The 25,662-nt window shown below is 38.3% G+C and overlaps 1 protein-coding gene across 2 annotated transcripts in view; it reads left to right on the forward strand.

The window, feature by feature from the left end:
- The window catches only part of LOC123520693 (pecanex-like protein 4), a 54,284-nt gene that overhangs the window by 16,931 nt on the left and 11,691 nt on the right, over positions 1-25,662 (forward strand). Inside the window, exons 17-18 of one of the 2 annotated variants that reach the window (XM_045283221.1) lie at positions 1,091-1,240; positions 10,762-11,186. In XM_045283221.1, the coding sequence (XP_045139156.1) occupies positions 1,091-1,240; positions 10,762-10,923 (312 nt within the window). In that variant the 3' untranslated portion in view covers positions 10,924-11,186. Of the gene's footprint in view, positions 1-1,090; positions 1,241-10,761; positions 11,187-25,662 lie in introns of those variants that run through there. The other variant, XM_045283222.1, reaches the window with a different exon arrangement.

Below are 25,662 nucleotides of genomic sequence, written 5' to 3' on the forward strand. Positions count from 1 at the left end.
AGAAAATTGAAGAGACCAATGAGGAGAAAGACCTAGGAGTAACCGTGCAAAACACTTTGTCACCGGAGAAACACATTAACAAGATATTTGGGAAAACATATAACATGCTTCAAAATATTGGTCTTGCATTCCACTACCTAGATGAAGGAATGATGAAGAAGATACTATGCAGCTTGCGTCTGGTCACCGCATATGAAGAAAAATGTGAAGAAGGTGGAAAGGGTACAGAGGCTGGCAACAAGGATGGTACCAGGACTTAGGGAGTTAGACTATGAGGCAAGACTGAGGGAACTGGGGCTGACCACATTAGAAGAGAGAAGAACAAGGGGGAGACATGATAACTAAGTATAAATTGGTGAACAAGATTGACATATTGGACAGAGAGTTGATAAAGGTGACCACAAGTAATCATCTCAGAGGACATGGAAAAAAACTAATAAAAGACATCTGTCTAAATGACGTGAGAAAGTACAGTTTCCCACATCACAGTATTGATAAGTGGAATAAACTGAGCAGTGATTTTGTTGACGCAGTGTGTGTCAATCAGATGAAAGAGAGATATGACAGGAGTGGACAAGGAGGCAGGACACAGAGAGCTTAGCTCAGGCCCTGTAATACACAAATAGGTAAATACACACACACACACACACACAGATACACACACACACACACACACACACACACACACACACACACACACACACACACACACACACACACACACACACACACACACACACACTGCATAGTGAAGTAGTAGCATGCTTGGGTTTCAGCTGAGAAGGTCCAGGTTTGAGGTTAGAGAATCATGGACTTATTTACAAAGACTTTCACTGAAGGAATTCAGGGAATTCACTGCACCGTATCAAGAAAATTTCCTTCAAAATACTGAACTGTTTGTGTTTATTTATATATTTATATTTTCAATATGCATTAGAGTAATGAAAATGCTTCAAATGGAATCATTTAAAAGCCTTTATTTATTTACATATTTCATGTGAAGTGACTCTTAATAGGTTTAAGTTATTCATAAATTGTCTGTATTGAGTGATAACAAGACTGCCTATCCTCACCTGCTGGTGTTCCACAGAGGGTGTACACCTCACATCTGCTGACTCTGGGGGAGGCTGAGGTGCGGGTGGGCCAGTTGGGCGGCGAGACAGTGCGTGGCTTGTGGGCGTCCCTGGTGGTGGAGCTGCTCTATCTTACCAATGATGACGATGAGCGTTACTCTATCCAGGTATGTCATGATCATGTGAAGACTCATATTTATGTCATCATCATTGCTATTTTGAAAAGTTGCTGTAATAAACACACTCATTTATTTTTGTATGATGATATAAAATCCTTGTTTAAATGTCCTTGTAATCATGAAATACCTTTGAATACCCTAATAACCTCCATTAGAGCCTGTTATATATGGTTGGGATAAGATACTGAGATGTTTGAGAAGAGTAATGACATTCTAATAACACAGAAGACCAAAGTGCGTGTTTCACATGCTCAGAAACCTTACCTATTAATTGTGGTATTTTTTGTCATTATTTTTTAGATTGATAGATAAATAGATAGATAGATAGATAGATAGATAAATAGATTGATAGACAGATAGATATCATACATAGATACATAGGATATATTTTACTACCATACTGTGGGTTCATTTCTTTAAGATAAATTCAATTTCATTCCATTTCATTGTAATTTCAGCAATTTATTTTATATTTATTAGATTAGTTAAAATTTTTTGTTCCTTTTTCCATTTTAGATATCATATTCTCTCAAATGCACATTTTACAGCTTTTTATTAGTATATTTGTGTATCTGTGTGTGTGTATTAACCTAGTTGTATTGTAAAGCTTATCTTTCCAATCTCTTTATCTGCTGTTATCCTGTTTTTCTTTAAATTTGCTCACACCAATACATGCAACCATTTCCTCACTTAAACTATTCCAGAGATCATTGCTTCAACACGGGAAACTGTATTTCTTGGTGTCATTGAGACATTTACTCTTCTTAATAATTTTTGTTCCCTCATCCTTGTGCATCTACAAAACTGTCTACCTTTTCCATATAGTTTAATTTTTACATTATTATCAAGTTTCCCTATCTCTTCTCTCCTCCATTGCTATTGATCTCAATTCTTCCATTTGCTCTTTGCATGTCTCTTTTTCTTCAATTCTTGCTCATCTTTGTTGCTGTCTTCTATATTCTTTCCAGTTTCTTATATTCTTTTTCCTATATGAAGACTGTACAACTCCAGCATACTGCAACTTAGAGTGTATCATGTTTGTAATTATGTATTATTTCTTTTTTTTCATATCCATGTCCATGTAGGTAACAGCCTCTCTAATATTACTTGATATTCTGTGTGTTTCACTGTTTGATCTGCTGCAGTCTCTGAGGAGACAGCCAGATGTTACCCTACGGAGCGAGCTCAGAGCTCATTATTTCCGATCTTTGGATAGGCCTCTCAGACCAGGCACACACCACACACCGGGACAACAAGGTCACAACTCCTTGATTTACATCCCGTAGCTACTCACTGCTAGGTGAACAGGGGCTACACGTGAAAGAAGACACACCCAAATATCTCCACCCGGCTGGGGAATCAAACCCCAGTCCTCTGGCTTGTGAAGCCAGCACTCTAACCACTGAGCTATCGGTCGTGTGTGTGAGCTACCGGGCGTGTGTGTGTATTCACCTAGTTCACCTAGTTGTAATTCTATAGGGCCTGGGTATCATACTCGTGTGGCCCCGTCTCCATATCTACACACATCCAACTCTCCTTTAAAACTATGCACACTCCTCGCTGACACCACCTCCTCACTCAAACTATTCCACGCCTCGACACATCTTTGTGGGAAACTATATTTCTTCACATCCTTCAAGCGTATTCCCTTGGCTATCTTTTTACTATGCAATCTCATAGTTCTATTTAAATTTTCCTCTCTCAACATCATTTGCTCATTATCCACTTCATCCAGATCGTTCAACAGTTTATAAACCTGTATCAAATCTCCTCTTTCTCTTCTTTGTTCCAAGGTAAGCAAATTCATTTCTTTTAATCTCTCCTCATAGGTCATTTCTGCCAATTCCGGAACCATTTTTGTTGCCATTCTCTACAATCTCTCCAACTTCCTTATATGCTTCTTTTTATAAGGGGACCAAACCACTCCAGCATATTCCAATCTTGGTCTAATTACCGTACTAATTAATTTCTTCATCATATCTTTATCCATATAATGGAAGGCTAATCCAATGTTTTTTATCAAATTATACGTTTCTCCAAACATCTTATCAATATGAGCCTCAAACTGCCCATGGTCTTGTATTATCACTCTGAAATCCTTTTCCTTTTCCACCTTATATGACCCTCTTGGCCGTCTTCCACTATTCCCCATCTCCATCACATGACTTTTGCTCAGATTAAATTCCATTTGCCACCTCTTGCTCCACTCCCAAATCTTATCCAGATCTGCCTGTAAAATTTCACAATCTTCTTCACTCTTCACACACCTACACAACTTTGCATCATCCGCAAACAAATTAATATAACTGTTTACTCCCTCTGGCATGTCATTAATATATACAAGGAAAAGTATTGGTGCCAGCACTGAGCCTTGTGGGACTCCACTCTCCACCACCAACCAGTCCGACTTTGCATCTCTCATCTCCCTCCATCTCAAGTAGTTTTCCATCCACTTTAACACTTTTCCTTTCAGTCCTCCATAAATCTCTAATTTCCATAACAGTCTCATGTGAGGTACCTTGTCAAGAGCTTTCTTTAAATCCAAATATACACAGTCCATCCATCCCTCTCTCTCTTGTATTTTGTCAACCACTCTTGAATAAAAGCTCAGTAGATTTGTTACACATGACCTCCCTTTCCTAAAGCCAAATTGATGATCCGATAATAACTTATGATCCTCCAGGAACCGTATCCAATATTTCTTTATCACCCTCTCACAAATCTTACCGACCACACTTGTTAGAGACACAGGTCTATAGTTAAGAGGCTCTTCCTTACTGCCTCCCTTATAAATGGGCACCACTTCAGCTCTCTTCCACTCTACTGGTACTTCCCTGTTTCTAATGAACACCTTATAATATCATATAATGGATCAATCAATTCTTCTCTACACTCCTTCAATAATTTTCCTGAAACTTCATCTGGTCCCATCGCTTTATCATCTTTAAGTTCCTCCAACATTTTATATAACTCCTTTTTAGGTATCTTAATGTCATCCATGTGCACATTTCCTTGTACATTCTGAGGCTTTACAAACATTGTTTCTTCAGTAAATACTTGCTGAAACCTATTATTTAGCAATTCCGCTATATTCTTAGGGTCATCTACTATCCCTTGCTCTCCTTTTAATCTTTCAATGGACTTTCTCTTTTAAGTTTACCATTTATGAACCTGTAAAACAATTTTGGATGTTCCTTACTCTTGTCTACAATATCTTTTTCAAATTTTCTTTCTTCCTCCCTCCTTACCCTCACATACTCATTTCTCACCACTCTATAATTCTCCTTATTTAGTATATTCCTGCTCTTTTTCCATCTTTTCCAAGCCACATCTCTCTTTTCCTTAGCCTTAACACAAGTTGCATTAAACCAATCCTTTCTTCCTTCCTCTCTCGGTTTATACTTTGGTACAAATTTCATAACTCCTTCTTTATAATATTTCATAAAAATCTCATTTTTTTTTGCACTTCTCTGATTTGTAACATCTCCTCCCAATCTAATTTTCTGAAATAATTTTTCAAACTTTCTGTGTCCATCTTTCTATAATTCAATCTACCACTCCTGTATGTCTCGTCCTTCCTTCGCTGTGTTGTTGCTATCTGCATTTCCATAACCACATGATCACTCTTTCCCAAAGGACATTGTATTGTATATCTCCACATAGGTACACTTCTCTTGTTAACACCAAATCCAGTCTAGCGGTTCATCATCTCCTCTATATCTAGTATTTTCTTTCACCCTCTGTTCCATCATATTTTCCATCATTAGATTAAGAAATCTCTCTCCCATGCTTCCTCTCCAACACCACTTACTAGATTTTCCCAATCCACCTCTTTACAATTAAAATCTCCTACTAGTATCACCTTTCTTTTCCAGATAATACACTTTCCAAACTCTGTAAAGTATCCTTGATCATATTGTCGTATTCCTTAATGTCCAAGAATTTGTTTTAGGAGGTACATAGGTCACCATGATTATTAATTCTTTTCCATCACTTTTTATCCTTATGCTTATCACTTCTGTTGTTCTTCCCATACCAAACCTTATCCACATTTATTTATTTCTTCGTCATAATCATAACTCCTCCTCCACCTTTACTCTCTATCCTTTCTCCATATATTATATTTATTATCCAAATTTATCTTTGTTTTTTCATGCAATTTTGTCTCAGTCAAACACACTATATCAGGCTTCTCCACCATCATATAGTCTTGCAATTCCAATCTACTTGACAGTATCCCATCTATATTAGTATACATTACGGTCCACCCACTGCTTCCTCTAGGGGTTTCTCCGCATTCCTTCTTTCCACATACCATTTTCTGACTCTCTCTCCTATAACTCTCCAAAAAAACTCTTCTCTTTCCTCCTCAGACCGCTCATCATTTTTCCTTCTTGCCTCTTCCACCAATTCCTTATATCTTCTCCTCTCTTCCTCATTTCTATTCTTTCTCACAAACACCTCTTTACAACCTTCTATCTGTGTGTGTGTGTGTGTGTGTGTGTGTGTGTGTGTGTGTGTGTGTGTGTGTGTGTGTGTAATTCACTGTCTGATCTGCTGCAGTCTCTGACGAGACAGCCAGACGTTACCCACGGAGCTCAGAGCTCATTATTTCGATCTTATAGGTCTGAGATCAGGCACACACACACACACAACAAGGTCACAACTCCTTGATTTACATCCCGTACCTACTCACTGCTAGGTGAACAGTGTGTGTGTGTGTGTGTGTGTGTGTATTTACCTAATTGTATTTACCTAATTGTAACATACGGAAAAGAGCTATGCTCGTGTTGTCCCGTCTCCATATCTATTAATGTCCAGCTTTTCTTAAAATCATGAATATTCCTTGCGTTGACCACTTCCACGTCTAAACTATTCCATGCTTCCACCCTTCTATGAGGAAGCTATATTTTTCACATCTCTCCTATAAGTGGCCATTTTAGTTTTTCCCATGCCCTCTCGACATTCTTCATTCCACATACACAGATCTTCCCTATCCATTTTTCCATGCCAATCATCACTCTGTATATTGCTATCAGGTCTCCCCTTTCTCTTCTGTTTTCCAGGGTTGGAAGTTGCATTCTTTTCAGTCTGTCTTCATAAGTCAAATCTCTTAAGTCAGGCACCATTTTGTTGCAGCCCTCTGTACTTTCTCTAGTTTCCTTATGTGTTTCTTTAAGTTCGAGCCCACTGTATTGTTGCATATTCAAGCCTCGGTCTTATCATTGCAGTAATTATTTTCTTCATCATTTCTTCATCTAAATATACGACGCCACTCTTATGTTCCTCAATAAGTTCAATACTTCTCCAATTATTTTGTTTATATGTCTCTCTGGCGATAGGTCATTGGTAATTGTCACCCCAAGGTCTTTTTCTTCATGACTGGTTTTATGTCTTCATTTCCTATCTTGTACATACTCCTGATTCTTCTTTCACTCTTGCCAAACTCTATTTTCTTGCATTTTGTCGTGTTGAACTCCATTTGCCATGTACAGCTCCATTTCCATATTCTGTCCAAGTCTTCCTGGAGTAGTTCGCAATCTTTGTCACATCTCACTTTTCTTAACAATTTTGCATCGTCTGCAAATAGGCTCACATAACTGGACACCCCATCCACCATGTCATTTATGTAGACTGCGAACATTACTGGTGCCAACACTGATCCCTGTGGAACTCCACTCTCCACCAATCCCCATTCTGATGGTCTGTCCTTAATTATTGTTCTCATTTCTCTTCCTACCAAAAGTCTTCCATCCATTTTAGTAAACTGCCATGCACTCCTCCTACCATTTCAAGTTTCCAGATCAGTCTCTGGTGTGGTACCTTATCAAAGGCCTTTTTAAATCCAGATATATTCCATCAGCCCAACCATCTCTTTCCTGTATTACATCTATCACCCTCGAATAGTAACATATCAGGTTTGTCGTGCATGAACGCCCTTTCTAAAACCAAATTGACACTCACAAAGTATGTCATTTTTCTCCAAGAAGTCTGTCCATCTATTCTTCACCACCCTCTCACACATCTTAGCTACCACACTTGTAAGTGACACTGGTCTATAGTTCAATGGGTCTCTCTTGTTACCTGATTTATAGATTGGGACAATGTTAGCTCTTTTCCAGTCTTGGGGCACTACACCTTCCCTTAATGAGGCATCAATTACTTCACAAACTTTTTCTGCCAATTGCTCCTGCATTCTCTTAAAATCCATCCTGATACCCCATCAGGTCCCACAGCTTTTCTCACTTCTAAACTCCCCATCATGTTCTTGATCTCCTCCACAGTTACTTGAAACTCCTTCATAATCCCTTTCTGTTCCATTACCAGTGGTTTGTCAAAAGCAGTCTCCTTTGTGAATACCTTCCGAAAGCATCCATTCATAGCCTCTGCCATTTCCTGGGATCTTCACTGTATACTCCATTTACTTCTAAACTTTCAATACTTTCTCTATTTTTGATGTTGTTGTTCACATGTCTGTAAAAAGCCTTGGTTGGTCTTTACATTTATCAATTATATCCTTTTCTTGTTTCTTTCTTTCTTCTCTTCTAATCAACACATATTCATTTCTTGCTCTTTTGTAACTTTCCCACTGCTTAATCCGTCTTTTCCTTCTCCACCTCTTCCATGCATCCTCTTTTCTTGTTCTAGCCTTTTCACATCTATCGTTAAACCAGTCCTGCTTTCCAACTTCTCTATGTTGTCTTATTGGTACAAATTTTTCTCACCTTCTTTGTATATTTTTATAAATTCCTTCCACTTTTCATTTGCTCCTTAGCACTCTTGAATTTCATCCAATTTGTCTCTTGAAAGAATTTCTTTAGGTTTCCAAAATCTGTCTTGGCATAATTCCATCTTCCCACTTTATATTCTTCATTTCTTCTAGATTTCTCTTCATCTATCACCTTGAACTCCAAAACTGCATGATCACTCTTTGCTAAAGGGCACTCCACCCTCATCTCCTCAATGACCATTGGCTCTGTACTAAAGACCAAGTCCAGTCTTGACGATGCTCCCTCTCCTCCAAACCTAGTATCTTCTTTGACCCACTGAGTTAACACATTTTCCATTGCCAGTGTCAATAGTGTATTTCCCCATGTTGTCTCTGATCCTTCCATTGACCAGTCCTCCCAACACACCTCTTTACAATTAAAATCTCCCATCATTATAGTTCGTTCACAGCCACCCAACATTTCTTCCAGACATGTTCCTGTATCACTTATCATTTCTTCATATTCCTGTACTGACCATGCATTTGTCTTAGGTGGTACGTACACCACTATGTAGTGCCTCTTTTTTCCTTCATTAGTTTCTGCTCTGATCTTTAGCACTTCTGCCTTTCCCATACCTTTTTTCACTTGATCCACCTTTATATCTTTTTTAACCAGCAACATCACTCCTCCTCCCATCTTACCTACTCTATTTCTTTTCCAAACATTATATTTCCTTCTCCAACCATCATCAGGTCTTCTCCTCTCTCAGTTTTGTTTCAGTAAGACCCACAATATCTGGGTTCTTGTCCCTCAAGTAATCGTTGAGTTCTAAAATCCCCGATATCACTCCATTTATGTTGGAATACATTACATTTCGCTCATATGTAAGTTTCTTTAGTCCTTTCTTGCTGTACTTTTCTGGGTTATGAACCACTTCCTCAGTCTCATATCCAAGATTCTCCAGAAAAACTCTTTCTTCTCTTCTTCTGTCCTCTCTTCATTTTTTTTCAAAGCCTCCTTTCTCAACTCATTTAACATTTCTCTTTCCTTTTCACCGAGATCTCTTCTCAACCAAATCTTCCTTGTTGTTTCCTGCTGGGCTAGCCTCCATGACTTCTCCACCAATTCATCTACATCCTTTTGTGACTTAAGTTTGATTCTTATTGGCCTCATACCTTCTCTTGTGAACTTTCCAATTCTATGGAAGTCCTCTATTTCTTGTACTAGGTCTTTTCCCTCCTCTTGCACCACATTAATGATATTATTTATCACCTTTTTTATGTTTTTCTCTCTCTCCATTTTACTCGGTGTCTTATCCTCCTCCACACCAAATATCACCACACATCTCTTTTTGTCTACAGTTTCCCTCACCAATGTCTCATTTGACTTAATAACCTTCACCACTTTCTCAGCTATCTTCTCTTCTATGATCTGTTGATCTATAATTTCAGCAAGGCCCAAAGTTTTCTCCCCTGACTCTTTGATTTCCTTTTCCAGACTTGCAACTTTGTAATTTACCTCCTTTCTTTCCACTTCCTGACTTTTTTCCATTCAGCCTGCTTCTCCATCACTTTTCCTAGAGATTCTCCACATTTTTCGCAATTCACTTTAATTAGCTTAACTTCCTCTTTCAGTGCTGCATTTTCCTTCTTCATATCGGCACAGTCTCTTTTACATTGTCATAACTCGTTTCCAGGCCCTCATACTTTTCAAACAGTTTTTCAATTTTACCTTCTAACTCCAGAATTTTCTTCACATAAGTGCTCTTCTCCATTATTCCTTGAAACCCTGTGAAGTCTGATTCCTCTTTCGAGTTCACGGCCGCCATGTTGCGCAGACGTAAACAAACCAGCTGATGGCTCAAACGCAGGCTACAGTTTATATTTACCTTCACTGGACATTATTTTGCTAATCAACAGTTAACATGACTATATGGAGACGGGACAAACATTACCAGCTCCTTTCCCACCTTGGTTACTCTTAGGTAACTGTAGAATTATAGATGATTGCTCTGGAGCTCAGCGACCACCTCCGCCATCGACGATGTCCCGTGTGTGTGTGTGTGTGTGTCATTCACCTATGGCTATTTGCTGCTGGTTACCCAGCAAGCCATTTCCCAACTGACCGATTTATGGATAGGATTAAGATCACTCACACACCACACACCAGGACAACGAGGTTTAGAACCCCTTAGGTTACATACCATAACTACTTGCGGCCAGCAGAACAGAGGCTACACATTAAGAGTTTTATCCATTTGCCTCACTGCACCCACGAGTCAAACCTGGACCTTCCCAGTTGTGAACTTGGTGTGCTACTATTACACTTCATGGTGTTTGTGTACGTGTGTGCTGGAAATATGGTTTTCTGGGTGCATGTTAATGGCCTAATATTTTTTTGGATTGGGAGTCAGAGAAAGGTCAGAATACTCACTGTAGAGTATGTTGTTATTGTTGTAATAATTGTTTTATTACTTTTATTATCATAACTATTGCTACCATTAGTTGTATTAGTTGTAACAGCAGTGTTATATTTAACAGTATCATTTGTACTACAGCGATATTTCTTACAGATACTTATGCTTAATCTGTAGTTCTAAGAAAACTAAAGGAGCAAATCATAATGAAAATAAGGTTTTAAATACGGATATATAAATAGAAGGGTAAGTGATAATAAACTATTTTTAGGAATACATGTACATCATGTAGCAACATTTAGGAAACATTTATTCTAAACTCACATTTCTTGTGAGTCACCCTAACCTTGAAATCCTTTTTTCTCCTTTCCACTTACTTCCAGGCTCATCCAGGGCTCCTTCGTAACCTCACCATTCAGGCAGCAGATCCCCCTCTCGGTTACCCCATCTTTTCAAGTCCTCCATTGCGCCTTGCTGCGACTTGGCTCAGTGCCACCTATCAGCAAATACACCAACAGAACAAGCAACACCAACAGCAACAGTAGCTCATGTAGAAAAATAAGTAAAGAGTGAGGGCAGGCTGATAGGAATGTGTTAGTTTGGTGTTCAGGTGAAGCTCATTTGTGATGGAATGTTTCAAGCAGGGAACTGCTTCCCAGATATCCCTTGTGTATTGTATCTGCACATGTTCATATTTTTACTGTATCAAAGTCTAGGAAAAGGTGCTTGAATATTCAGTGTGTGTGTGTGTGTGTGGTGTTTCACTGTTTGATCTGCTGCAGTCTCTGATGAGACAGCCAGACGTTACCCTACGGAGCGAGCTCAGAGCTCATTATATCCGATCTTCGGATAGGCCTGAGACCAGGCACACACCACACACCGGGACAACAAGGTCACAACTCCTTGATTTACATCCCGTATCTACTCACTGCTAGGTGAACAGGGGTTACACGTGAAAGGAGACACACCCAAATATCTCCACCCGGCAGGGAATTGAACCCCGGTCCTCTGGCTTGTGAAACCAGCGCTCTAACCACTGAGCTACCGGGCGTGTGTGTGTGTGTGTGTGTGTATGTGTGTATGTTTATGTGTGTGTGTGTGTGTGTGTGTGTGTGTGTGTGTTTTGTATTCATGGTCGCTCTCTGGTCAGCCAGCCAGCCTTCCCCATTACGGAGCAAGCTCAGAGCTCATAGACCGATCTTCCGGTAGGGTTGAGACCATACCACACTTCACACATTTGGAAAGCAAGGCCACAAGACCTCAAATAACAACTCATACCTACCTGCTGCTAGGTGAACAGGAGCTACACATTAAGAGACTCTCCCACATGTCTCGCCACACCTGGGACTCAAACCCGGGCATTCTCGGTTGTGAGCTGAGTGTACTAATGTGTGTGTGTGTGTGTGTGTGTCTGTGTGTGCGCATTGTCTGTGTGTGCATGCACACACACGCATGCATGCATGTATGTACTTGTACGTATAAGTTAACATTTGCTCATACACTTTTCCTAGAGGCCATACTTCTTAACTCCTCTCCCCTTTTGGTATTGCAGCAGATTGATCTATTGAAATTCCTACCACTTTCCCACATTTTGACATGTATCACAAAGTTTAGCAAAAGTTTTCTTCAAACTACCCTCTAAAAAAATGCTGAAATGCCACTCCCAAAGACAGAAATAGGAAAATGAAAAGAAAAGTAGTCAAAATGCTTTTTCCATTCATCTTATGACACTTCCTTGCTATCTACAAAAGCATTTTTTCCCATTTTGCACTCCCACATTCCTATCTTTGCTCTTTCTTTTCTCACTTCCTAAAAAAAAGAAAAAAAAACTTGTTCTCATTGAAATTAAGAAAAAGTCAAGGATGTTGGGTGTATCCCCAAGGCAATCAGAAATGTAAGTACTGTGCTACAGTAATTGCTTTAGGTAATTTAAATGGCAAAATTGAAGGCTTGTTTATCCAGTTAGTCATTGATAAAGGATGACAGCCATAGCTTATGGTGACATTGAAATATCCCAAGTATAGAAAATATAAAGAAATTAAATAAGTTAAGGCAAAGATATGCAGCACATGAGTGGCAATGAAGTCTTAGCCTGATGATGAAATATTCTACAGATTTAAAAGTGTGAGCCAAAGAACATACTGTTTCTGTATATAAAAAGAATTAACAGCCATCTTTAGATTGAAGTTGAGAATAAAAACAGTAAAGGTAACAATAAAGTACCTGTTGTCGGTGGTTGCAGACACTTTTTTGTGAGTGGATGTTGTATAGATTGAAAGTCAGATCTAGACTGTGAATGCATAAGTTAATTTAGGGAAAATGTATAATGACACCTAAGGCCCATAACTGAGGGACAGCCTGTCTTGGGAGCATTTTTTTTTTTTTTTTTTTTTTTTATCTCAAAGCTATTTTTTATGTAATAGGGGAAAACTGACCAAGAACAATATAATATTAAGAAAATAATGGACTTGTAGTGTGTGGAGTTGATAGTAACAAAAGTTATCTTTAGAGTGCAGGATGCAATTGTACTCCATGTTCTTGAGATGCAGAAGGAAATAAGCAGTTGAGACCTGCAGAAGGTCATCAGTAGATATACAGCACCCTCTCCTTGGAAGTAAATTAGCCATAGCAGTAGGTATCTGTTGCATTATCTCGTGCCTTAGACCTTTTTATTTTAATGAAATAGGAAGATAATTATAATACCAAATCTTCAGTCTAAATGTGTGAAAAAGACAAATTATTTACATATATTCATCCTCATGACTGTTGACATGTGCATGGAGATGTGCTCTTATTGATAGCTTTAAAAACAAGCACATTGTATAAGATTATTGAAGATAGTTTGAGAGTATAAAGAATTGTAGATATGGCAAGAACACTATGAGTTATCAGTCAGCTGCTTGGCAAGAGAGAGATGGAGGCCTTGAATCTCTTCATACTGATTGCATGTGCCACTTCCACTGATCTTTTGTTGCATGTAGAAAACCTTTTGAACATGCTTATCTGCTCTTCTCTTGTTGAGTTTCTGTTTTATATTCATAATGTGTGTGTGTGTGTGTGTGTGTGTGTGTGTGTGTGTGTGTGTGTGTGTGTGTGTGTGTGTGTGTGTGTGTGTATTGAAAAGAAGTGTGTTAAGGGAATGTGTCTGTTCAACACTTGTTATGCCCAATTTATCATTTAGGCATGAGTGGTAAGGAAAGACTACTTCTTGCTGCTGAATACCACAAGGGAACTGCTGGGGTAGACAGTAACACTGGTGATGAATATTGATCTCATAGGTTAGGTGATTAATTGATCTTATGATTGTTAATATAGTGTTTAAGAAATTGGTTGCACGGTAATTTAGTATATTTCAGTGTCAACACTCAAAAGAGAGATAACATTATAGGTATGTGTGTTTCTTCTATACAATTACTCATTGGTTTATCTCCATTCATTTTATTGTAGAATGGAAGAAAATTCAATCATGTTTGAGTATTTTGGGTGTCACCAGCTGTGCTGTATTTAGTGTCTTTTGTCCTTTATTCTTTGAAGTAGTGGACAGACATGGTGTTGATGTTGACTGGTGTCTGATTAATCTCTTGATCATCTACGTTCTTTGGTGAAATGCACCAGATAATATGATAAATAATTTTCAAGCACCAGAGAATATAATAAATAATTTTCAAGCTTGTCAAAAGAGAAAGGCTTGTCAGGGACCATGAGTTGTTTTGGCAATGATGGTGGTAGTTTGTATGCTAATAATTACCCACTTAAGACTCAATCACATGTACATTATGAAATAGCTTGTAAGAATTTAGCTTGGTGCAAGAACAGAATATTTTATATTTCTAAACCAAAGAACAAGTGAATACACACAAATAGCCATGTTTGTTGTGATGCACATACCAGTACTGTAGGCTCTCCAGATGCATATTAGATCTTTTGAAAACAGCAGGCAGGCAACATGAGTGTTAGTATAGTAATTTGTAAGGATTATCCAGTGAAACACATGTTTGAACATCCTAGAGATATTCTGCACTTACTTGAGATAATATGCAGATTCCTTAGGATGTTTTTTGATTGGTTGCTTCTATTATTAGGTAGAGGAAAGTCAAATTAAAATCTTTGAGCACAAATTAATAGCTGAATGTTGAATGCTACTTTAGGTGCAGAGGCTGAAGAAAATTACAGTTGAACATAATTTATTTTGATTAATTAATTAGTCTATTTATTTACTTATTTATTTTTCTTACAACATAATGCCAAAGAAAAATTCACTGTATGTACACAGCTCCTTCAGTAGCTTGTGCTGGATACCTCACCAACTTGTAACTCAGTCCTTGAGTCACCCACTCAGCTGTATTTCTTCCTGTACAGCTGTCCAGAATAGATGTTCTGATGTATTGTTCTTATGAGGACTATTTTCAAAACCCACAGTGATGATTAGTCAGACTATCATGGGTTTGTATTTTCCCATTGAAGGGACACAATCTTTTGTTCAATTATTACTCTAGTCACGAAAGTATCTTTGAAAATGTAACTTTCCCTGCACATTCTTAAAAAGTAATGATAAATATGCACAGAAGTGTATAGGAATATGAGTTTAGTATTTACTTTGTGTGACTCAGTTCATATCATGGCCTTGATTCACACATCATGGTCCTCAGCCAATGGTGGTTGAAGTAGCTCACTAATACATAGTCTGTAATGGAAGTGGGAGTAATGCTAGTCATTTAACAAGTAAGTTGTCTCTGAATGGAGAGGTAAGGAGTAGAAATGGAAGTGTTTTGAACACTTACCATGACAAGTACAAATGCATTCTGTTCTGGCTGTTTCAAAGCAATAGAATATTAGTTAAATCTTTCATTAATGTTGTGTTAGTCCTTATTTGCAATATATGTATACTGGCTTTTGCATTAATTGTCTGCAACCATTTCTGTGATAGCAGATTATTGTGATGCTTGTAGGTACCTGTTTAATTTTAATGCTACATTATTGTTATTGTTATTTATTTTAATTACAGTTCAAGGTGGAGGTTGAAAGTGTGACATGGGGATATGTTAATGATTTCAATATATCAGAAAGTTATAGTATGTTATTTGGTACTGGGGTCAGTGGTGATGGCTTCACCTGGTCAAGATTTGTTGATCTCACACACACGCACACACACACACACACACACACACATGGAGGCTAGCCCAGCAGGAAACAACAAGGAAGATTTGGTTGAGAAGAGATCTCGGTGAAAAGGAAAGAGAAATGTTAAATGAGTTGAGAAAGGAGGCTTTGAAAAAAAATGAAGAGAGGACAGAAGAGGAGAAGAAAGAGTTTTTCTGGAGAATCTTGGATATGAGACTGAGGAAGTGGTTCATAACCCAGAAAAGTACAGCAAGAAAGGACTAAAGAAACTTACATATGAGCGAAATGTAATGTATTCCAACATAAATGGAGTGATATCGGGATTTTAGAACTCAACGATTACTTGAGGGACAAGAACCCAGATATTGTGGGTCTTACTGAAACAAAACTGAGAGAGGGAGAAGACCTGATGAAGGTTGGAGAAGGGAAATATAACGTTTGGAAAAGAAATAGAGTAGGTAAGATGGGAGGAGGAGTGATGTTGCTGGTTAAAAAGATATAAAGGTGGATCAAGTGAAAAAGGTATGGGAAAGGCAGAAGTGCTAAAGATCAGAGCAGAAACTAATGAAGGAAAAAGAGGCACTACATAGTGGTGTACGTACCACCTAAGACAAATGCATGGTCAGTACAGGAATATGAAGAAATGATAAGTGATACAGGAACATGTCTGGAAGAAATGTTGGGTGGCTGTGAACGAACTATAATGATGGGAGATTTTAATTGTAAAGAGGTGTGTTGGGAGGACTGGTCAATGGAAGGATCAGAGACAACATGGGGAAATACACTATTGACACTGGCAATGGAAAATGTGTTAACTCAGTGGGTCAAAGAAGATACTAGGTTTGGAGGAGAGGAGCATCGTCAAGACTGGACTTGGTCTTTAGTACAGAGCCAATGGTCATTGAGGAGATGAGGGTGGAGTGCCCTTTAGCAAAGAGTGATCATGCAGTTTTGGAGTTCAAGGTGATAGACGAAGAGAAATCTAGAAGAAATGAAGAATATAAAGTGGGAAGATGGAATTATGCCAAGACAGATTTTGGAAACCTAAAGAAATTCTTTCAAGAGACAAATTGGATGAAATTCAAGAGTGCTAAGGAGCAAATGAAAAGTGGAAGGAATTTATAAAAATATACAAAGAAGGTGAGAAAAATTTGTACCAATAAGACAACATAGAGAAGTTGGAAAGCAGGACTGGTTTAACGATAGATGTGAAAAGGCTAGAACAAGAAAAGAGGATGCATGGAAGAGGTGGAGAAGGAAAAGACGGATTAAGCAGTGGGAAAGTTACAAAAGAGCAAGAAATGAATATGTGTTGATTAGAAGAGAAGAAAGAAAGAAACAAGAAAAGGATATAATTGATAAATGTAAAGACCAACCAAGGCTTTTTACAGACATGTGAACAACAACATCAAAAATAGAGAAAGTATTGAAAGTTTAGAAGTAAATGGAGTATGCAGTGAAGATCCCAGGAAATGGCAGAGGCTATGAATGGATGCTTTCGGAAGGTATTCACAAAGGAGACTGCTTTTGACAAACCACTGGTAATGGAACAGAAAGGGATTATGAAGGAGTTTCAAGTAACTGTGGAGGAGATCAAGAACATGATGGGGAGTTTAGAAGTGAGAAAAGCTGTGGGACCTGATGGGGTATCAGGATGGATTTTAAGAGAATGCAGGGAGCAATTGGCAGAAAAAGTTTGTGAAGTAATTGATGCCTCATTAAGGGAAGGTGTAGTGCCCCAAGACTGGAAAAGAGCTAACATTGTCCCAATCTATAAATCAGGTAACAAGAGAGACCCATTGAACTATAGACCAGTGTCACTTACAAGTGTGGTAGCTAAGATGTGTGAGAGGGTGGTGAAGACTAGATGGACAGACTTCTTGGAGAAAATGACATACTTTGTGAGTGTCAATTTGGTTTTAGGAAAGGGCGTTCATGCACGACAAACCTGATATGTTACTATTCGAGGGTGATAGATGTAATACAGGAAAGAGATGGTTGGGCTGATGGAATATATCTGGATTTAAAAAAGGCCTTTGATAAGGTACCACACCAGAGACTGATCTGGAAACTTGAAATGGTAGGAGGAGTGCATGGCAGTTTACTAAAATGGATGGAAGACTTTTGGTAGGAAGAGAAATGAGAACAATAATTAAGGACAGACCATCAGAATGGGGATTGGTGGAGAGTGGAGTTCCACAGGGATCAGTGTTGGCACCAGTAATGTTCGCAGTCTACATAAATGACATGGTGGATGGGGTGTCCAGTTATGTGAGCCTATTTGCAGACGATGCAAAATTGTTAAGAAAAGTGAGATGTGACAAAGATTGCGAACTACTCCAGGAAGACTTGGACAGAATATGGAAATGGAGCTGTACATGGCAAATGGAGTTCAACACGACAAAATGCAAGAAAATAGAGTTTGGCAAGAGTGAAAGAAGAATCAGGAGTATGTACAAGATAGGAAATGAAGACATAAAACCAGTCATGAAGAAAAAGACCTTGGGGTGACAATTACCAATGACCTATCGCCAGAGAGACATATAAACAAAATAATTGGAGAAGTATTGAACTTATTGAGGAACATAAGAGTGGCGTCAGATATCTAGATGAAGAAATGATGAAGAAAATAATTACTGCAATGATAAGACCGAGGCTTGAATATGCAACAATACAGTGGGCTCCGAACTTAAAGAAACACATAAGGAAACTAGAGAAAGTACAGAGGGCTGCAACAAAAATGGTGCCTGACTTAAGAGATTTGACTTATGAAGACAGACTGAAAAGAATGCAACTTCCAACCCTGGAAAACAGAAGAGAAAGGGGAGACCTGATAGCAATATACAGAGTGATGATTGGCATGGAAAAATGGATAGGGAAGATCTGTGTATGTGGAATGGAAGAATGTCGAGAGGGCATGGGAAAAACTAAAATGGCCACTTATAGGAGAGATGTGAAAAATATAGCTTCCCTCATAGAAGGGTGGAAGCATGGAATAGTTTAGACGTGGAAGTGGTCAACGCAAGGAATATTCATGATTTTAAGAAAAAGCTGGACATTAATAGATATGGAGACGGGACAACACGAGCATAGCTCTTTTCCCGTATGTTACAATTAGGTAAATACAATTAGGTAAATACACACACACACACACACACACACACACACACACACACACACACACACACACACACACACACACACACACACACACACACACACACACACACACACACATTCCCTCAGTGTAATTCACCTCAGTTGTCTGCTGGTCACCCAGCCAGCCCTCCCCATTACGGAGCGAGCTCAGAGCTCATAGATTGATCTTTGGGTAGGACTGAGACCACAACACACTCCACACACCGAGAAAGCGAGGCCACAACCCTCGAGTTACATCCCATACCTATTTACTGCTAAGTGAACAGGGGCTACATATTAAAAGGCTTGCCCTTGTGTGTATGTGTGTGTGTGTGTGTGTGTGTGTGCATGTGCGCACGCGCGCTTAATATTATGCTTATTTCTTTATTTCTGAAACACGCATTTCAAGAAGCTTACTTGTAGAGAGAGCCGCTGCTCACGTGATTGGCTGAAGGGCCCTGGGGAGCTGTAACATGGCCACTCCTCACTACACGCTGTTGCCAGTTTCGAAATACAGCTAGCCTTTATTTTATTAGTCCAACAAATATTTAACTTAGACAATAGTACGTACCTGAAAATATAAGGACTTAAAGAAAACAAAAACCAAGTATTTCTTATTGCTTTTATTTAACAAAATAGGTAGGTAATTTTTAAAACATGCCTAGTAAAATGTGGCTGGGTGCACTAATTGACACGTGGCACTGTCAGTAAACATTCGACAGCTGTAGAGAGAAAAGCCTGCTCTGTCATATAGCCAATAAATTGTATATATATATATATATATATATATATATATATATATATATATATATATATATATATATATATATATATATATATATATATATATATATATATGTACATGCATGTGTGGCTGCAGTATGAATTCCAAGGTACCGTGGCCCATAATGTTCAGGGTTAAAGGGTTGTATTTTATGTTCAGTATATGAGATGACCCCTTGATTGAGCCTAAAAATTGACAAAAAAGCTCGTCTAATACTCCAGCATAAATGGTAAACCTTGAACAAGGCACTGTAGATGTATAAGATAGCCCATGCTAGGAATATTAATGAATCTAAAGCCAATCAGGTTATTAAATGATATGGAGATAGATGTATAGCTCTGTAAGTATGTCAGTGTTTCTCTCTCTCTCTCTCTCTCTCTCTCTCTCTCTCTCTCTCTCTCTCTCTCTCTCTCTCTCTCTCTCTCTCTCTCTCTCTCTCTCTCTCTCTCTCTCTCTCTCTCTCTCTCTCTCTCTCTCTCTCTCTCTCTCTCTCTCGTATCCTTTCTACTGACTGGATCTAGTATATTTTAGTTCTAATTCCTTAGTTTCTGGTTACCTGTGAGTGCAGCTGAAGTGATGCCCAAAATCTTAATAAAAATCAGTGGGACATTTTTTTTTTATTCCAGAACTCATATATGCCATCTATACACTCAATCATGCTTTTTTTTTTTTTTTTTTTTTTCTCCTTCACTAAATGTTCTAGCTGTCATGTTCTTTGCCTCATGCTTTGCAGGCAGATAGTCTCACCATAGTGGTGGACAGACTATTAACACTGTACACTTGCTCATATTGACAGGCATCCTTGCATTATTATTATTATTATTATTGTTATCCAGCAACATGCTTTGGATATTTCCAAGACTGTGTATTTGCCCTCAGAGTGAATTTTGATGGCCAGGGAATGAAACATCCCTGACTACAGTACCAAAATTAATGATCTTCACCCTTCAGAAAACATACCAATATCTTTCAGAATCTTGATATTGAAGCATAATTATGATTAAGCTGAAGCAAAATGGAAAAATTATATTTTATGTTGGGTATATATATATATATATATATATATATATATATATATATATATATATATATATATATATATATATATATATATATATATATATATATATATATATATATATATATATGGTTGTGTAGGAGTGTAGATGAATGATATATGACAGCAGGGTGCTAAAAAGGAGGCCTTGTGTGTGTGTGTGTGTGTGTGTGTGTGTGTGTGTGTGTGTGTGTGTGTGTGTGTGTGTGTGTGTGTGTGTGTGTGTGTGTGTGTGTGTGTTAGCAGTAGAGTTTGTGAATTGAGGCTCCTTTTGGAATTCAATGAAATTAGCAGTGTTGTGTGGTTCTTGTGAACAAATATGTGCCTGAGAAGATGGTGGCATTTCTTTTGTAAAAACAGTTGTCCAAAGTTATGATGCAACATTCCATTAAATATTTCAGGCAAAAAATAGTAACTTCAACATAAAGCCATCCCTGATTTTTGCTTTTTTTACCAGAACTTAATGTAAAATAATTAATCAGTTTATATTTGCTTTATAGACATGAAATTAAGCAGTAGTTGTGACATCACTAGCATCTGGAGCAACTGTGCATATATGTGCCCTTATCCCTACCTGATATTTTGTTGGATAACCCTTCCCTTGACATGGTACTGTGCTGTTGAAAAGGAATACTACTTCATCCTCACTCAAATTATTCCACATTATGAGGAACCTAATTTGTCAGTTTATTTTTTTATTTTTTTTATTAAGGACAACATTTTTTCAGTGAGATATATTCAGGGCCACTTGTAGGCTTTGAAATAATCTAAGCCACAATATTGTAACCTCTCCTTCTTTGAGTTAAGGGGAAAGTCCAACATCGAAATATGAATAAATTTTAAAAACAGACAAAATTGAGTTTTATGTTGTCACAGCACCTGCTGGCTCAGAGGCATCAAGTGGTGGTGTATTTTTTTTGTCAATTATAATTGTAAATGTCCCTAATATTGGATTTGTAAACCTTATGTGTGGGCATAGCACACAGTCTGTGAATTAAGCGACTCAGTTGGAGTCTCTCCCTGTGTGTGGTTTGAGTGGCAAGCTACTCAGTGCACTCATTGGACGAGGCTGCTTGTTACTTCTCTTTTTCTGAATCTCTTCCATTTCCATAATGTATAGAGTATGAGTAATTATGATACTTTTGTAATGCTCATATAATGTTTTATCAAGACTTCAAATGCAATTTTAAACTTTGTTAAACTTCTCTTAATCCTCCAATTTACTGTGCCACTTTCCATTTGTTAAAGCAGTGCTCCAACTCACTAAGTCAAAATGTTTTTCCATCATTCAGAATAACATTTTCTTTAAAAACTTTGATTCCCCATCTCATGAGCAGAAAATATATCAATTTATCAGGGTGGTTTACATGTGCCATTAAAAACTTGCCATTATAGCCATCATTGCTGCATCTTTGTGGTAGGGAACGCACTCAATCTCACCACTTGTCACAGTGAACGTGACTATCTGACCAAAATACAGCTATCTTTATAGCCAGAAATGCTTGTGTGCAGTGTGGCAGGAAGCAGGTTCAGATTCTTGAAATTATCAATAGGCAGTTGTTATTGACTTATTTTGTAATAAACTCAATATATGTCTTTGTTACTGACTACATGAAGGAGTTTGCTAACAAGCAGGTTATAACTAGCTGGCAGTAATGGAGTCATCTAGTATCATATCAAGATTACAATACATACATTGTTTTACACACACACACACACACACACACACACACGGCCCGGTAGCTCAGTGGTTAGAGCGCTGGCTTCACAAGCCAGTAGCCCGGGGTTCGATTCCTCAGCCGGGTGGAGATATTTGGGTGTGTTTCACGTGTAGCCCCTGTTCACCTAACAGTGAGTAGGTACGGGATGTAAATCGAGGAGTTGTGACCTTGTTGTCCCGGTGTGTGGTGTGTGCCTGGTCTCAGGCCTATCCGAAGATCGGAAACAATGAGCTCTGAGCTCGTTCCATAGGGTAACATCTGGCTGTCTCATCAGAGACTGCAGCAGATAAAACAGTGAATTACACACACGCACACACACACACACACACACACACACACACACACACACACACACACACACACACACACACACACACTGCATGGCATAGATGTAAACCAGTTATTACCTGTAGTCCTGTACACTTCCAAACAATCAATAAGAACATAATAAAATGAGGGAAGCTGCAAGAGGCTGTCAGGCCTACATGTGGCAGGTTGTTAAAATAAAAGAACTAACTTAATCAATAAAGCTCATATCTACAAATATACATTTCTACCAAAAACTGTAAAACTTCATGAGATGTAGTAATACCTGAGGTTGCTTCAATTAATTAAGTTTTACATGTCTTTGAAACCTGTTGTATTTTCTGAGCTCATGCAGTGGCTGTCATTTCTGGCTAAACAAGGCCTCAAAATGCATATGTGTATAGAACATTTTGTTTTTAAAATAACCTGCATTTTTGCCTCTAGCAATATTTGTAGAAACTTGTGTTACACCCTGTAATGTGACATGTCACATAGCCACTCCTATCAAGAGTATGGAAGGACTGATAATGTGACTAAGAGAATATTTACGAGTAGTGGATGCAGTCAGGTGTAGAATGAGACAATATAATGTCGGGACTATGAAAAAGAAAGGGAAAATGAAAACATTAAAGCATGCAAGAACATGAATAAATGAAGATTTCTATTGCAGCCATCCCTTGGTGGGTGTTTTTGGGAACATTTATCATACATAGATAGATAGATAGATTCAGTTAAATTACAACATTTCAATATGATAGTGAAATCCTTGTTATTACTGGTATTCCTCAACCAAGAAGCTTTACATTGTGTTCAAGTTCTATCTGTTGCTCACAAAAGCTTTGATTCCTCTATTGTTATAAACACCAAATAGTACCACAAGAAAATATCTTCTTATATCAATTTTTCTCAGCAAACAGCAAAAGAAGATGGATGAAAAAAGTTTCATTCAACAACAATTTACACAAAAGTGCAAAAGAAAAAAAAGCTATAGCAACAGACAACAGTTATGAGAGTAGTGAACAGTGTTAGAACAAAGTGGTTTGTCTCCACTCTAAAGAGAACACCTGCTGACACCCTGGTGTGTCCCAGTGTGTCTGGCACTGACCCTTCTCCTTCTGGTGCATCCCAGTGTGTCTGGCACTGACCTTCTTGGTGTGTCCCAGTGTGCCTGGCACTGACCCTCCTGCTGTGTCCTAGTGTGCCTGGCACTGACCCCCCTCCTCCTGCTGTGTGTGTCCCAGTGTGTCTGGCACTGACACCCCTCCTCCTGCTGTGTCCCAGTGTGTCTGGCACTGACACCCCTCCTCCTGGTGTGTCCCAGTGTGTTTGGCACTGACGTCCCTCCTCCTGGTGTGTCCCATTGTGCCTGGCACTGACCTCCCTCCTCCTAGTGTGTCCCATTGTGCCTGGCACTGACCCCTCTGGTGTGTTTCAATGTGCCTGGCACTAACCCTCCTCCTCCTGGTGTGTCCCAATGTGCTTGGCACTGACCACCTCCTCCTCCTGGTATGTCCCAGTGTGTCTGGCATTGACCTTCCTTCTGTGTCCCAGTGTGTCTGGCATTGACCTTCCTTCTGTGTCCCAGTGTGTCTGGCATTGACCCTCCTTATGTGTTCCAGTGTGCTTAGGTGTTCATAGTTGGCTCATTATTAAAAAAAATAATTGTGGTCATATGTGTGATGTTTCATGATATTTTTTTAGAGTTATATGAGATGAATTTGCTAACAATGATTGATCATGTTGATATGATAGATTAATCTCTCTCTCTCTCTCTCTCTCTCTCTGTGTGTGTGTGTGTGTGTGTGTTGATTCAATAACAGTACTCGTTAGTTTATCCAGAAAAGAGACATGTAGATTTTGTTGATAGAAATTGGGATGAGATGTTGACACATTTGCGGTGGAATACATTTCATTAGGTTTTCATCATGTGCAGTGAATAATTGATTGCAGTGCTTGTCTCACTGAGGCTTTGTTTCTTTTATGGTGAGTGATGGATGGAGAAGCCATCCATCGCTTCCTTGCCTGTCACAGCATTGACGATTAAGGAAATATTCTTGTGACTTGCTCCTGTGTTTGTCTCCTGCATAACAGAGAAAAGCATTTAGACCAGTGGTCCTTAATCTTTTTCATTGCCCGTACCCCTTAATATCTCAGAAAAATTTTTCGTACCCCCTCCAATATAAATACTATACAAACATATGAAAAAGATTAGTGATAGTGTTTACAGCACTAGCTTAAAAAATTGAGACAATTATAGTAAGAGAAAAATTAGGAAAATATGTTCTGCTTTCTCATGATAAATATACGGTACCATTGCACTGGCTGCCATGTCTCGTACCCCTAGGTTTAAGGTTTCGTACCCCTTGGGGGTACAGGTACCCCAGGTTAAGAACCACTGATTTAGACGATGCCTTCTGTGCTCTTTATACATAGTCTACTTTTGTAATACATATGTAAAGGCACGTTGCTACTTGTTCTTCATTGACCACATATAATAATGTTAGCTGCTCATGTAATCTCCCCTTGTGAATTTGACAGTCAATTTGTTGTGCTCCATTTTTTATTTATTTTTTTTTTTTTAGTCGTGTGTGTGTGTGTGTGTGTGTGTGTGTGTGTGTGTGTGTTATAAGATTTATTAGATATTTTTCTCGAATTTTAAATCTCAATTTTTATTGCCATTATTTAAAGATATATATTTTTTTGGAGAAAAATCCAAGAGATGGATTGCTGTCAGGTAACAGTGAGATGTAGGATATCAAGGAATGTTCTGTAGCGAGAGTATGAAGGAAGATGTGAAAAGAAAAAAAAAATACCAATAGGAATTAATTTGCATCACAATGAATATAATAGCAGTACGTATTAGTAAGAGGAGGAGAAATATCAACACACATTAATTAAATATGTAAGAAAATGTTATTTCTTCCCAGTTTCTTACATATTATAACTATAAGAATGAAAGTATTATTATTTTTTTAATTGTTTAAACTGCTATCAGTGTTTTTATTTGGAAAACAGAAAATATTTTCAGAGATGCACCGTTACAATCATTGGATGCTTTTCACTGACGTCAGGTGCGTAGCTACACGTTTGACTGGTTTGTTACGGCTGTCTAAACTCAAAATTATCATGTACTTTACGCCGTTTGTGTGTGTGTAAT

Source organism: Portunus trituberculatus, chromosome 47 (assembly GCF_017591435.1).
Source record: "Portunus trituberculatus isolate SZX2019 chromosome 47, ASM1759143v1, whole genome shotgun sequence".
NCBI classification, from domain to species: Eukaryota; Metazoa; Arthropoda; class Malacostraca; order Decapoda; family Portunidae; genus Portunus; species Portunus trituberculatus.